The sequence below is a fragment of the Gallus gallus genome, chromosome 9 (assembly GCF_016699485.2).
Source record: "Gallus gallus isolate bGalGal1 chromosome 9, bGalGal1.mat.broiler.GRCg7b, whole genome shotgun sequence".
Taxonomy (NCBI): Eukaryota; Metazoa; Chordata; class Aves; order Galliformes; family Phasianidae; genus Gallus; species Gallus gallus.
In genome coordinates, this window is record NC_052540.1 from 3,385,170 (window position 1) to 3,400,278 (window position 15,109).

At 51.8% G+C, this 15,109-nt stretch overlaps 1 protein-coding gene across 4 annotated transcripts in view; it reads left to right on the forward strand.

The window, feature by feature from the left end:
• Positions 1-15,109, forward strand: part of EPHB1 (EPH receptor B1) — a 59,496-nt gene that overhangs the window by 23,488 nt on the left and 20,899 nt on the right. For all 4 annotated transcript variants that reach the window (XR_006930828.1, XR_005862201.2, XR_006930827.1 and 1 more), the window contains exons 2-4: positions 3,759-3,823; positions 5,382-6,063; positions 13,228-13,383. Coding sequence is in view for 1 of the 4 variants with exons in the window: in NM_001396682.1 (NP_001383611.1) it covers positions 3,759-3,823; positions 5,382-6,063; positions 13,228-13,383 (903 nt within the window). In the remaining 3 variants the exon portion in view is untranslated. The remainder of the gene's footprint in view (positions 1-3,758; positions 3,824-5,381; positions 6,064-13,227; positions 13,384-15,109) is intronic.

Here is a 15,109-nt window from a genome sequence, read left to right on the forward strand (position 1 = left end):
CTCTCTCTTATCTCTCCCTCTGCAGTTCTCTCCCTGTTTCTCTCTGTTCCTCACTCCCTCTCCCTCCCCTGTGCAATCTATTTGCAGGCAGGTTGTCTCTTTGATTTACTGTATCTCTCCTCGGTGGGATTGTGATGAATGGTTTGTGTGGCCGTGGCTGAGCTGGCCTGGCACTGCACGTTTGCACGGGGTCAAACACCTTTAGGGCAGGAAAATCACGTGAAGGTACATGGAGGACCTCGATGCTGCCAGCCCCACTGCTTCTGCCCCACTGATCCTTGGGCAGAAGGGGGCAATGGGGATGAGTGAGTGGGTGGGTGGTGGAGTTCAAGGTCCAGCATGAGTGACCCAGCAAGGAGGGGCTCTTTCCTATTCTACGTTGAGCTGCCGTGGGGCAATTATCCTAACTTTAAAGAAGGTGGAAAAGATCTGAAGGAAAGCCTTGCTATTGAGTGGGGAATGATGCTCAGAGCATTTGTGTTGACTTGTCAGCAAGTCAGTCAATGCCTGCTTGCATATGTAGCTGCTGGGAGATGTGTGTTGGTAAATGGGACTTGTTCATGGTGGGGAACCTTTACATTGCCTCTTCAATTTCTGGCTCTTCCAGTGTGTGATAGGCACTGGCAGAGGACCTCTTGCCTGTACCTCTCTGTGCCCTGGTACTGTGGGTTGGCTGCGTGTGGGGCTGTGTGTGGTTGTGTACCCATACATTCCCAAAAATGTAGGCAGCTATTTTTTGGGGGTGCTTCTAGTTGTATCAGCCAGTGTATTCCAGTGTGGCACATCCTGATACAGATAGTGTTTGCTCCTTGTAGTTTGAGCACTTCATCCAGAGGAGGGCTCGATGCAGCCCATCCCAATGTGACACAGCACCTATATATGTGTAAAACCACTTTCCATCCCCAGGTGTTGCTTTTTGGCCACCATAGGTCTACAGGTAGTGTTGGCACAGCTGAGGCTCTTCGTGTAGCTGCTCCTCTTGGAAAGGTTCATCACAAAGCTCTGAGGTGTCGGTGTTCCCATTCACAGCAACGGGCAGGGAAGCATCCTGCTGCCTTGTTTTTGTTGTTTAGTGTGTCCTCTGCGATCTGAACTCGGTTTGTTATTCTGGGGATAATCCTTCATAATGAATCTGCAGGAGATTGATGGGGATAGCTCGTTATACACTTCCAGAGCAGTTTCGCTGTAATTCTGTAGCAGCAAAATGCACCATTAAAGGCAGAGAGCCATGGGAATGATGGGACATAATTAGTTGTTGCTGTAATATTTTTGATTGAAAGTGTATAGATACTGCAAGCGTCTCTTTCAGAAACCGGGGCTCTTAAGGAATGTGAAGAGAAGCAGTGCTTCTCCAGTGGGAGAGAGCGATCCTGCTCTTCTACCTGCCTCTCTGGCACTGACGTAGAGACAGAAGAGTCCCATGTTGAGATCCGGATGTGTGCAGAGCAGCTTGCACATCTGGCTTGCTCCTGCTTTGCTATTGCTTGATGGAAAGCGCAAGATATGTGGAAGTTTCTTGCACCCTTGGAGCATCGTGGCCAGGAGCAGGGGCTGCCGTGGGCATGGGGAGCAACCTGAAATGGCCTGGGCAACCCTCTGGTGTAGGTTTGAGCTCCAGGTTTCTGTGCGTGGGGGACAGAGGGAACCACATTCAAGCAGTTCCCATGGCACTTGTAGGACCCCTTTCCTGCTGACTTTAAGAAGTTTAATCCGAGCCATGAGCAGATCAGGAGTGGCAGTGGCAGCCGTGCTGTGGCCACAGGAAGGCAGAGCTGTGGCATTGTCTCCATCAGCGTTAGTTGGTGCTGGTCTTTGCAGTGAAGCTCCTAGGTTTGTTTTCCTGTTGCTCACTTTTGTATTGCCACCAGCTTGGGTCAGGCCATCCCCAGTGCCAGCCTTGGGCTGACTGTGCTGATGCTCTCGGAGGAAGGGGTGCAGAGAGAAAGCTGCTGCCTACTCCGGGAGCAGGACTGCATCCCTGAGCACCCCCTGAAACTTGCTGCAGGAAGGGGCAGCCCCCAAGCACCGCCGTGCTTCGCAGCCTACCTGCTCTCACCCCACATTTCTTATTCCCCCGTTGTTTGAGTGATGCTCCTCTGAGCCCACTGTGGATACCACCTCGGTCCCTCCCTGCTGGGGACACACTGGTACCACTGCAGATGGACCCGCTCCGCTCAGCGAGGATGTTCCTGCATGCTAATTGCTGGCATCTTTACTTGTTACGAGTGTAATTGTGAGTAGATGTTTGTTTTTGTATTGATAATTAGGGACTGGAACAGATGGTGGAGGCTTAGTTTAAAGTAATGTGTCCATTAAAGAAAATCTACTGTATACAGCACAAGATTCTTCACTCAGAGAGAGCTCTGCTTTCCACCACAAAGCTCAGCTTCTCCCTAAGGAGGGCTTTTGCTGGACTTGAAAGCTCGTGTCCCTGCCCACTGACACCTCTCCAAGCCCCCGTGTTTAGCTTCCTCCCAGGGCACTGCTCGGGGCCAGGCAGCCCTGGAGCATTCCACTTGGGTGGGGAGCAGCTCCCTGCTTGGGGAGCAGGCAGTGTTCCAGTGGGCTTGGTGCATCAGATGGGCTGCTGCAGCTGAACAGGGCTACTTCTATGCTGGGTGGCTATGGCTGAGATGGAGTGGCACCAGCTGGACCTGGAGGTGCCTCCACCCTCAGCCACCTGGTGGTTGTGTGGTCAGCCTTGGGGTTTTGGTGAGCCAGGTTTTCCCTGAGCTTCAGTGAATGGTTTGGGGTTGTTCTAATCCTTCCTTCTCCTTGCCCCTAGAGAATGGCGTTGTAGAGAACCATAGTGGGAAGATGTGCCATCTGGAAGCATGCCTAGATCACTAAGAAAAGACAGGCAAGAGCTTTTTGGTAGGGAGGCAGCTTTTTTTTGATGCTGACAGGATGCGTCTCTTCTTGGTGTATGTGTTTCTTTCAAGTCTCCTGCTTCAGGGGCTGCTGCGTGCCACGTCGTGCTGTTCCTCCCAGCTTTCTTCCCAAAATTCAGAGCCTGTTTGGGGGTTGCAATGGGAGGAACTGACAGAAGGGCTGGCTTTCTGGGAGGGGGCCCTCATGAAGCCAGCACCCTCTGTGTTTGAAGGGCTGAAGCAAGTATTAACAAATGCTTAACGACATGCATGGCCATACTTACTGCAGGGGGAGAAATAATACTTGCTTGGTGTGTGGTGGAGATACAAATAGGTGCAAGTTGCCAGAGAGGGAGATGGGATAAGCCATGGCTGAGATACGTTGTTTGTACCAGCACAAAGCAGGGATGTGCTTGCTGTGGTGCTGAGCGAAGGATGGGGCCGATTCTGGGCACGTTTCCTTCCCAGCTTTGCTTCAGACTCAGGAGTTGAGCAAATTAATCTGCATGTCTGCTTGCTGAAAACAAATAAATAAAACCTGGAGGATTTTTCCCATCTGTTTCTATATGTTGTTGCTCTCACTGTTATTGTTGTTACTCTTTTTTTTTTTCCTTGTACAAGACTAAGAAAAAAAAAAAGCAGGGAAATGCCAGCTGTAATATTGTAGTACTGCTTTGCAATATCTCCCACCAAACCCACCACTGAAAGCCTCCGAGCATGGGATCGCCACTCCAGCAACTCTGCTGTCATTCCTGTGGCTAAAAATCATGCTGCCAAATCACAGCTGGCAGGCTCCACGTGGAACCCATTTCAGTGTGGGTTCGTGTAGGTGGTGATGCCACGAAGTGCAGCGTCCTACTTTGTGTTCTTCCTCTTGTGTTTCCCCAGAAACCCTGATGGACACACGGACAGCGACGGCTGAGCTGGGCTGGACTGCCAACCCTCCGTCAGGGGTAAGTTATCCCATATCCAACCACACAGTCCCAGAGCTGGTAGGATCCGTGTGCATTGCTGCCTGCCCTGCTGCCCATCCAGCACGCTCCTCCCTATCCTCCTGCTCGCACCTCCCCTCTCCTGTACCACAAGGCTTGTAATTAGGAAACATTAGCAGGCTCAAAACAGCTTTCATACCTGGAACATCATCCATAATTGCACTCAGCAGTGCTCTTCCTGGTTATTAATGTCACTTTTATGAAGTAATGAGGAACAAAACACCCCGAGGCACTTAAAACATCTTTTTTATATAATACGAGTCTTTGAGGGATGGAAGCATAAAATAACCTGACTCACATTCCCCTGACAGAAAAAATGATAGACAAAGACGGGTGCAGACAGGGAGGGAGCGGTGGGTGGCAGGAGTGATGGAGAGGCACTGTGAAGCCCCAGGCGCAGTGTTGGTTGGCTTGGCAGACAGGTTCCTTTGCTCCCCAAAACCACAGCTGGCCAGCTGTGCTGCCAGTGGTCCCGGGGTGCAGTGGTTTTACAGCTTTATGAGCATCCAGTGTGAAATTCAGACAAACCTGAGTGATGAAAGAGCTCTGCACGCGGTGAAATACCTGCATGCATACAGCAATAGAAGTACAGGTGTGTAATTAAATGAGTGCTTAGTACTTTACTCTCCATCCTTTTGTTGGTTTAACACAATAAGCATCCTTAGGCTCACCCCTCTGGAGGGGGTGGGGACCTCTCTCCCTGGTCTCCTGACCCCAGGGATGCTACAGCCTTGGTTGGGACATCAATTGTCCCTTGGATGGCAGCAGTAAACTATGTGTGCCCCATGCTCCTCTGCCTGTCAAGGTTGGGTCTGCCCATCCTGCTGCCACCGGAGTGATGCCTAGGGAAGCTGGGGAGGGCTGGGAGAGGTAAAAAGGGCAAAGCCTGTAACACTGTAGGGTTGGCTTGGTTCACCCACAAGCGCTGCTGCTGCCTCACCCCTAGAAATGATGCCTGGTATCAGCATGCTGCTTAAAGATTGCCATGTGAATAATGCTGTTATGAGGAGACTGTAAACATGGATTAGTGAAAATGAATGGATTATGAGGTTGTAAATCTGTCTGTAGGACACTAATGCCATCATACACTATTCACAGTTTGCTGCTGTCCCTTAATTGAAATTGTAGCCCAGATTATATTAATACTCTTCTCTAAATCAAACCACAAATCTGTGTTCTCTCTGTGCTTTGGGAATATATATATATATATTTTGCCAAGGGAAGCAGTTCCATTGTGCTGGGAGCCTGAGGTCAGGCATGCTCGTCAGCCCCCATGCTGACTTGGTCACTGACACAGACACAGCCTCTTGCATTGCTTTCCTTCATTTCTCCAGCTGCCTAGTCTGTCTTTCTTTCCCTTGCTGCATCTTCTCGCGAGGTGCTACCAGGTGACCTCCAGAGGCCCCTTCCAGTGTTAGCCATTCCTTGGTTTTGTTCCCCCCTTTCAGGACAGCCCTGCTGCATGCGGGGTGACTGCCACCTCCTCCTTCTCATGACCTCCCTTTTCTTGTCTGTGCAGTGGGAAGAAGTGAGTGGCTACGACGAGAACCTGAACACCATCCGTACGTACCAGGTGTGCAACGTCTTCGAGCCAAACCAGAACAACTGGCTCCTCACCACCTTCATCAACCGGCGCGGAGCCCACCGCATCTACACTGAGATGCGCTTCACTGTGCGGGACTGCAGCAGCCTCCCCAACGTCCCCGGCTCCTGCAAGGAGACCTTCAACCTCTACTACTATGAGACAGACTCTGTCATTGCCACTAAGAAGTCGGCCTTCTGGACGGAGGCACCCTACCTCAAAGTGGACACCATTGCTGCTGACGAGAGCTTTTCCCAGGTGGACTTTGGTGGCAGGTTGATGAAGGTGAACACAGAAGTGAGAAGTTTTGGGCCCCTGACCCGCAATGGCTTTTACCTGGCTTTCCAGGACTACGGGGCTTGCATGTCTTTGCTCTCCGTCAGGGTTTTCTTCAAGAAGTGCCCAAGCGTGGTGCAGAACTTCGCTATCTTCCCTGAGACGATGACGGGGGCAGAGAGCACCTCTCTGGTGACAGCACGGGGCACCTGCATCCCCAACGCTGAGGAGGTGGACGTGCCCATCAAGCTGTACTGCAACGGGGATGGGGAGTGGATGGTACCCATAGGTCGCTGCACCTGCAAGGCTGGTTATGAGCCGGAAAACAACGTGGCTTGCAGAGGTAAGGTTGGGGTTGCTTTGCAGGGAGCTTTGTGTTTCTTGAGCTTTTCTGATGTGTTGTTTGTTCCCAAACTAACTGCTGTGGGTGATGTCAACAGTGCAGGGGCTCCAGAGAGTCTTGTCACAAAGCAGTTTTGTTTTAGGGGGCTGAAGTGGCGTGCAAGCTGCCACATTGAAGGCTGTCAGACTGCTTTCCAGGTGATGTGGGTTTTACTCTGGTGCCTCTGATCTGCGGTCACCAGTGTCTCTTTAGGGAAGCGTGAATTTTCTTTTCCTTCCCAAGCCTGAATCTATCCTGATTGCCTTTGGCTCATGGCTGTGATCTTCCTGCTGGGAGTGCAGCTTTGGAGCAGAGCCTGCCATATATCCCACACACTGCTGTGACCCAGTGCACAGCAAAAATGGTAGGAGCAGAGCGGAAAGCCACTGCTCCAGGATACTTGCAGTGTGCCAAGTTCAACCTGCAGCCTCTCTGTGCTCTCCAGCCAGCAGTAGTGCTTGGAAAACTCAGTGCAAATCTCTGCTGTGGCTTGCAGTGTGATGAGGACGCAGGCGCCCACTCACCGCCGCAGTGATTTGCTGCCTTCAAAGGGCGATGCTCGCTGGCGGAGCCACTTTCATCTCCTCGTTATTTCCCAAGCAAAGCTGCAGGAGCCAGGCAGCTGTCCCCAGCCTGAGTGCCATGCTGCTGCTCTGCTTCTGGGTAGTAATTGGCATTTCTTTGCTGTTTTTGTGGGTTCCCCCAGCCATGCTGCTTGTGTGCAGCTGCCAGGTTATAAATATGGAAACGGCGCTCACTGCTTGTCATCTCCTTTTGCAGTTCTGGTGAATATTTCCCAAATAACATTGAAGGATTTTTTTTCTATTAGCGTTATACATTGCCCTTGCCGCCTCCTCTCCTAAAATGTGGTTCTGTGCCTTGCTTGAAGCAGGGGAGCAGAGGATTTTTGTGTGAGAAGCCGACTCCATTTCAGTCATGCTTTCTGAATGGCTTCTGCAAGAGTTGAGAGAAGGAGGAGTTGGGAAGCAGAAGTTCAAAGGCAGCTTTAAAAAGGGTTTAAAAACCACAGGGTCATAGGGCTGGTTTGGTGAGGGAAAGGGTTGGACCCTGACCTCGGGATGCTGGTGGCAGCGTGTGCAGCAGGCTTGACTAGGATGCTTTTTGGGATGACCACCGCAGCCTTTCTGTGTAGGTGTGCCTATGGATAAATGAAGATGCCAAAGCTGAGACTCAAGCCATGCAGAAGCTTTCTTGTTCATTTATCTCAGTAAATACTCACTGGGTGATGTGGGAGAATGCAACCAGCCTGGCAGCTCCCATTGTTTTTCACTGAGGAAAAAGGTGCTTTCTTCTCATGTGAAGGATTCTGAGAACTGGGAAACAACCATAAGGCTGTGCCCTTGTGCAATGCTTTTGCATCCTGGGCTCCTATGGGAGAACCAGGGCATTGCAACAGGGGATGAGGGATGCCCACATCCCAGAGTATCCATATAGTACCCCTGCATCTGAGCTGGGTGTGCAGTGCTCACTGTGAGGCATCTGGAGAACAGGAACTGAAGGAGAAACCTCTGCAGACCTGTAAGTGCTGATGGCCTTGATGTAAGGGCATGCATGGAACTAAGGTTCCTTTGGGTGGAAGCTTAGGGTATTAGCAGGTCTAGGGGCGTAGAAATGTCTGGTGTGGGTTGGCCAGCAACCCACTGAAGTTCACCATTGCATTCTGTGGGTGAAGCTTGGGCAGGTGGCCCAGCAGTCCCACCATGTGGGACTGTAGCCATCCTATTGATGGTGGTGTAAGTGCTGCCAGGCACTGATGTGTTGCTGTTTCTGCAGCAGGACTCGGTAACGCTCCTGTGCCCAGTCAGTGCTGCAGGAAGACTGGCCGAGGCAGGGATGGTGAGTGAGAACTGTAGGTCTGGAGGTGCTGTGGTATGCTGGTGAGGAACAGCAAACTCTTAGATCAGCCATCCTTCCCTTATGAGCACAGTAAAACTAGTCCTAAGAGCTGCCAGTTGGCTGAGTTCGGGTAATACTCTTACCCTGAGTTGACCTTGGATGGCAACCCTGCCTATAGCAGGGGATTGGAACTGGAAAGCATTATGTGATTCCATGATTCCCAGTGGCTTGTGTGGATCCTTTGGCCAGCAAGCTCCTCCTTGACTCCTTGTCCCTCAGAGACCACAAGGGAAGATCTGAGCCCACTGCTGCCCTTCTCAAGTGTTGGTGGGCAGGAACTGGCACATAACAAGATCTGGGAGCGATCATTTGATGGGTTTCTTGTTGGGTTTGGGTTGAGGGGTGACGCTGGTTAGGGATGGGTGTCCACCCCTTGCTCTGGGGATCCGTGTCCTTCAGTGTGACTGCTCGTTGCTGGGCCAGGTTTGGGACTGTGCCTCGTGTTGGGTGAACATCTCCTGTGTGCAGCTCCCAGGAGGCTGCTGACATCTGCTTGAAGCCTTCGTCAACCCGAGCAGCCAAGATGAGCTGCTTAATGAGCCCAGGGGAATTGTCATGGAAAGATATAGGTATTTTAAGGCTGTGAAAATGGGCTTAATTCCTAAGAGAGGAGGGGAGGGAAGGGGGAAAAAAAGGGTTGAATTGTTGAGCTCTCTCACCCCGATCTCACTCCTCCTGCCATGGGAGTGGAGGCAGTGCTGTGTGGGACTTTGGAGTGGAGCAGCTTGGTGCCACCAGGGATTCATTAATGCTGGCTGCTTACTCCCAGCCCCAAGTGCAGACAGAACGATCTTCCTTGGAGCGTTGTGTTTTGGGGTCAGAGTGACCGGGGGGGCCTGGCTGTCCCATCGAGGTGGGTTTCCTAGCTGGATGGTGTGGCTCTGTCCCCAGAGCCCAGGCAGTGCCTTTCCCTGGGCACCTCTCTCCTGGCTTCTCCTAGCCTTTGGTTGATGCAGAACAGTAGCTGCTGCTGCACCCCCAATGAATAATGCATCGATTGCGCTAGCCTCGGCACCATTTGGTGGATATTGAACCATCCATCTCGCTTGGCCGTGCTGCACAGCTTGGGACACAATGCATCACTGCACCACGAGGAGGTGGGAGGGGATGTGGGATCAGGGGAGTGCCTGAGAGCTTGGACACAAGCATATAAGGTACGGCTCGTGTTTATTCCCAAAAGAGAATCAGTCAAGCCTCTCTGTGCTGGTGTTTCACCCTGGATCCTAAGGTTGGCGAGCGGCTGGGAAGCATTGTTGGTTGGGAACAGGGCGGTGCTGCCTTCATTTGAGGGGAGGAAAGGAAACAGGCTGAAAAGGAAGCAGCTTTGTGCCAAATGTTGCATTTCTAAAAGCAGAGGGAAGAGCTGAGAGCGCAGAACTGTTGCTTGTCAGGCATTTTTCTTTTAATTATACCCCCTCTCTTTGTCTCCACTGCTCCCACCCCTGGCCGTGTGGTGCCCCAGCAGGTAGGGTTGTGGCAGTGGCAGAGGGGGATGTGTTTGTCCCGTGGATGGGTGACCATAGGGCAGGGGTCTGCCCAAAAGCCCTTTGCTCCCTTTGGATCCCTGCCCACTGCTGGGTGGGACAGGCACGGGTGCTGCTGGCTGGGAAGGCATGTCCCTCAAGCATTGGGGAAGAGAGGGGAAAAGTATTAATAAAAAGCTAATTTTTCCAAAGTTATGCCTTAATGAAGACATCCATTCACAGCTGTGCTAATTTCATAAGGAAGCATCCTGGAAAACCATGTTAATTTCCACCCCTCCCTAATGAGCATGATGGAAGTGTTAATTAGGTGTTATTAGCCCAAAGGCTCTCCAGGTGTTCCCTGCCCCCTGTGGATGCCCCTGAGAGCGGGCAGGGCTGGGCCATTGGGGCTCAGGGCAGCCTGGTTGCTCTGTGCTGTGCACGTGGGCTTTTCCTCTTCTCCAACACAACTGCTATACATCCCCCCCCATTTTCACAGTGAGGTCTTCGCAGTGTTATATTGATTTTCAACTTAAAAGAGGCAGAAAAAGCTCACATTGATTTTCTTTTTTTTTTTCTTTTTTTTTTTCTTCCCCCCAAGGATCTTTTCTAGAGCCTATTTACAAATGGGGAACAGTCCTGCCTCCCAAGCTGGCTTTGTTTCACCGTGCTCACATGCAGGCTGAGCTGCAGCGTGGCCCTGCGGGAGCTGGGATTGTTCTCGGGACAATGGCCGGGCAGTGAGGAAGAGTGGGGTCCAGCCTGTGTCCGGCCCTGCATTGTTCCCTGCTGACGTTTGCCAGCAGTCAGCACCTGGCCCAACTGGTGACTCATTCCCAGGAGCTTGGAAACCTTTCCGTGACTTTTTAACCTTTTATAAAATGGTTTTCTTTTGGCTTCTTGGAGGATGCGCAATGGGGCCATGCTGTCGGTCCCCCTGGCACCAGGAGGAGGGATGACAGCAGCTCAGCCCGGCAGTACTCATGAGCAGTTTTCCAGCCTGTTTGGTGCTTTTGCTTTTTCCCCGTTCCTTCATTTCCCATTTCTATCTGGCAGTGGAGCCAAAGTGCCATAGGAAAGCACTGTTCAGGGTTGTTGCTTTGACAGCCTTGCTGTTAGGAGCTGCCTGCTGCAGGGTCAGGACCTCTGTGCCCATGGAATGGATGGAGGGAGTTGGATCCATCCCACCTGAAAGCAGTGGTGGGTCTGTGTGTCCTGGTGATGTGAATGTGGCAATGCAGCTTGAGCCTTCTGCCATCCCCCATCCTGGTGTGCCTTATCCATCACAGCATCAGCGCTAACGAGGAACCACTCCAGTTGTAATTAATAAGCACTTGATGTTGTCTAGATTGAGGGCTACTGCGTGGTGTGAGCTGGATGGAGGAGGCAGGAGGCTCTTAATGAGCTCCCAGCAGGAGGGAAACGCGTCCTACCTGCATATGGGGCTGCTTGGGGCTCCAGCATCACCGGGGTGATGCCACCACCACTGGGTGTTCCTGGCACCTGGTCCTCCTCCTAAAGGGTGTGCTGGGGGTGCTGGCTTAGTCAGAGCAGGGAATTAGGAGGGTGAAAAAGGTGAGAAGGTCACCAGGGCCTGGTTGCAACATTAAATACTGGCATTTCTTTTGGGTTTGGAACAGGTTTCTGCATCCTGATCTGCTTCTTGTTTCTGCAACACCTATTTCCCATTAGGGTTCTTCCCTTTGGGACTGGGTAGCTTGCATCGGTGTAACAAGGCCAGTGCTGCTTGTAATTATGGGGGGTGAGTGCTCAGCTCCCAGCCTGCAGCATGTGCTGGGAGAAGCAGTGTGAATTGGAATGGTTTAAGGCAAGTTGAGAGGGCTTTGTCCTTCCGTGGGTTCCACACGTTGCTGAGGATCAGAATGACAACAAGGACAAGGATGCTTTTATAGCATCTTTCACCCTCCTTTCTTCCAGGGTTTTCAGAAAGGGGGAAAATCACCCCAACTGCTCTTCCTGCAGCCTCTGTGTGCAATAAGCATGCATTGAGAAGAGGGGAAGCCATGCCCCAGGGATGGCCCCTGAGCCCTGGAAAGACCAAAACGTGAATTAGGCATCTGCACAAGGAGCTGGGCCAGCCCCAGAAGGGGCATGCTCAGCCTTGGGAGGCTGGGGCAGGCAGCAGGCTCAGCCAGGGGGGCTTAAGCAAGCCTGCTGTAATTACAGGAGAGCAGTGCTAATTGGTAATAGTGATAATTAAGGGGCACGTGCTTGCAGATTACAGGAATTTGCAGAGAAGTGCAGTGATAAAAGAAACCTGAGGATGCCTGCTTGCAGAGCAGACTTTGTTCCTGTGTTGTGACAAGTGACACTTGGTTTCCTAGTAATTAAAAACAAAACCCTTACACCAACCCACCAGCATGCTTATAACAGGGACATGGTTATATGAAAGCCTTCCTCCCATCCACCTCCCTTGCTCTGAGTTCAGGGAGACGGTCTCTGATCTTTCCCAGCACACCTCTGCTGTCCCAAGGGGAAGGATGCACGTCTCAGTGCCACTGTGTACAGAGACAGCAGGGGGAGAGAGATGTGCCAGCCCTCTGTGTTGGCATTCTGGGGGGGTCACCTTCAACATCCTGAAGGTCACCTTCACGCCCTGTTTCCCTTGGTGGCCCCATGTGTCTGGCTGTATGAGCAAGGGGTTGTGGTCCCTATGTGCTTCCATAGGAGGCCATGCATGGGATGCTGGGGACAGGGTGGCCTCCTTTGATGGGGAGGAGGAAGAGTGCTATGGGACAGCAGCGTGTCCCTCTGGGGAGCTTTGTCCACTCATCGAGCACCACTGGTGTGCTTCGGGTGGGGGGGAGGGTCCCCGGAATAATCAAATTGTAAAATATTGTTTTCATTTATTCCTTTTTTTTATCATCTTTTAATATCTGGTGAGGCCGCGCAAGCAAGAGGCCTTCATGAGTTTTGAATGACAGGTTAAAGGGCTCCAATAAAGATTAGATGGTCCACTATCTCCCAAGGAAATTGCATCAAAGTGGTTACTCCTGCTTGCTCCTATTAATTTCCTCTTTGTGGCTGCTAGGAGATGCCTCATATCCTGACGTGGCAGGCAGGGGCTAAGAGGCACTTTCCATTATCTCAATCATCGCCGTGTTTATGAGACACTTAGTGTGGCTCTGTTGTGCCTTGTGAGTGACAGCAGCTTGGTGCCACCAAAGTGGGGGCTGCCCAGGCTGGGTTCTGAGTTTTTACCTCTGGGAACCAAAGTACGGGTGCTCCCTGCGACAGCACTGGGTTTCAGTGGGTTTTCACATTGTGCCAGAGGAGGTTCAGGTTGGATGTTAGGAAAAATCTCTTCTCAGAAAGAGTGGTAAGGTACTGCACAGCTGCCCCAGGGGTGGTGGGAGCACCGTCCCTGGAGGTGTAGAGAGCCCTGGGGATGTGGCACTGAGGGATGTGGGCAGTGGGCATGGTGGGGTGGGCTGGGGTTGGACTTGGGGATCTTAAGGGGATCTTTTCCAGCCTAAACAACTCTCTGATTCATGGGTGAACTTTTGTGCTTGTTAAGGGTAGAGGTGCACCCATTCCTCAACACCCTGAGAGCCACCCTGGTGGTGGGGTGGGGCAGCAGACCCCATTTTGCCACTCTATCTTCAAAGCAATGAGACGGCTGATTAATGAAGCCTCCTCCCATCAGCGATTAAAGGTGATGGGTGAAGGCCGGAGGTACTCCAGAACATCCAGCACAACCAACTTCTCTCTCTTCTCTCTGCAGCCTGCCCGGCTGGGACATTCAAAGCCAGTCAGGGTGCGGGGCTGTGTGCCCCGTGTCCCCCCAACAGCCGCTCCAGCGCCGAGGCCTCACCTCTCTGCGCCTGCCGCAACGGCTACTTTCGGGCTGACCTGGACCCACCGACAGCTGCCTGCACCAGTGAGTATTGGGGGAGCTCAGACCTGCTCCTGCTGTCTGTGCGGTTTGGGATGGGGAGAGAGGTTCTGTGTTGCCACGGTGCTGTCTGTGGGCTGCATGGGGTGGCAGCATGGGCCTCAAGCCTGAGTTTTGGTGAGGAGGGAGCTAAGGAAGGAAGAAAGGACTGCTGCTCTTCGCAGACTGGTGGGAGTGTGAGTGATGGCTTCAGTGCCTCCAAACTGCCCCAAAAATTCACTATGGAATAATGAGCACGTTGAGTCAGAAGCTTTAGCACGAGGCCCTTATGGAATAGGCTCAGCAGAGGTGCTCTCTCTCCATGTTGTTTGCAGAACCATGAGCTGCTGGGGGTGCCAGCCATCTCCTCCTCTGCTGTGGGCATGCATCCCTTGTGCCATGGGAGACCCAAAGCATGGAGCTTGGTGGTGACAGCGCTGTCCCCTCACCTTGTGGCTGCCTGGCCAGCTGAGTGCCTGTGGAGGTGGTTCAGTAGCTGAGGAGTTCTCATCTGCGTCCCACTTGTTTTAGTCTTTACGGTGTGTGGCTGGGACTTCTTGTGCCATATCTGATAGAAGTTCTGCTGGAGATGGGCTTAGCTCACTTTACCATATGGAAACTCCATTTTTTTGAAGGTGTTGGGATGCTTCCCACATTGGCTGCACCACATCATCCTCCAGGTGCACCCAGAGGTGCTCAGCGTAGTGCTGTGCTCCAGACTCAGTGTCTATCAGTGCCTCTGTGCTGAGCTGGAGCCATGTCTGTGTGTTGTGGCTCGGGCTGGTGGAGCAGCAGTTGGCAGGCAGAAGAACTGCATCTGAACCTGTGTCTGCATTGTACCTCATTATGTTGCTGATTTACAGGGTTTCTATGCAAAAGGATTACAGTATAAAAAAAAAAAAATAATAATCCATTTGCTCATTTTTATTTCTTCTCATTGAAGCTTAATTTTCAAACGGGCTAATTCGAGGTGCCAGCTGTTCTCTGTCAGAGTTATTCTGTGTCATGGGAGCAAACGCTTCCCTATCTTCATCTAATGTATTAGCTGAGCATTAAAGGGAAGTGTTTGTGGTAAAGCAGTGCCATGACTTCGATCTGGGCAGCTCCAGCCAGAAACTCCTTCACTGCACCTTTTCTTTTTCCAAGTTCCTTTAGAGCTCAAAACTTCAGATCTGGAGCCTGCTGCCTGCATCGGCACTGCAGAGCTGGGTGAGCATGCTTGGCTGGGGTAAAAAGGCTTTTTCTCCCTTTTTCATTTATTTATTAAGGGTCAGAGTATGAGGGCATTGCCTGTCCCTTCCAATAATCAGGGGAAAGCTGTGCTTCAGGACATGCAGAACTCTCTTCTCCTTTTCTTGCTGCTTTCCCCTCTAATTCTATTATCAGAGCTGGTTTCAACTGCATCTCCTGCTGCATTTCCAGCAGCCTTCCTCATGGTGAGGAGGGGAGCATGGCCCTGTTGTAGGTGGTGGTGATGGTGGCCCTGTCCCAAGTGATGCTGTGTGGCAGCACCTCAAATCTAGCACAGCCCTGTGGGTGAGGATGCTGCACTAGCTGGTCCTCCACGACAAGCACACTTACTCTGTTGGAGGGAAGAGGAACTAAATGGATAGGGAATCTTCTGTTGGATTCAATTTTACTTAAAGGTCTCATTTTTTTTTCTTGCCGTTTCAACAAAACGCTTTCTTCTGCTGTATCCGTGGCAACAGATCGAGGCTCCTGAAGTGCCTGC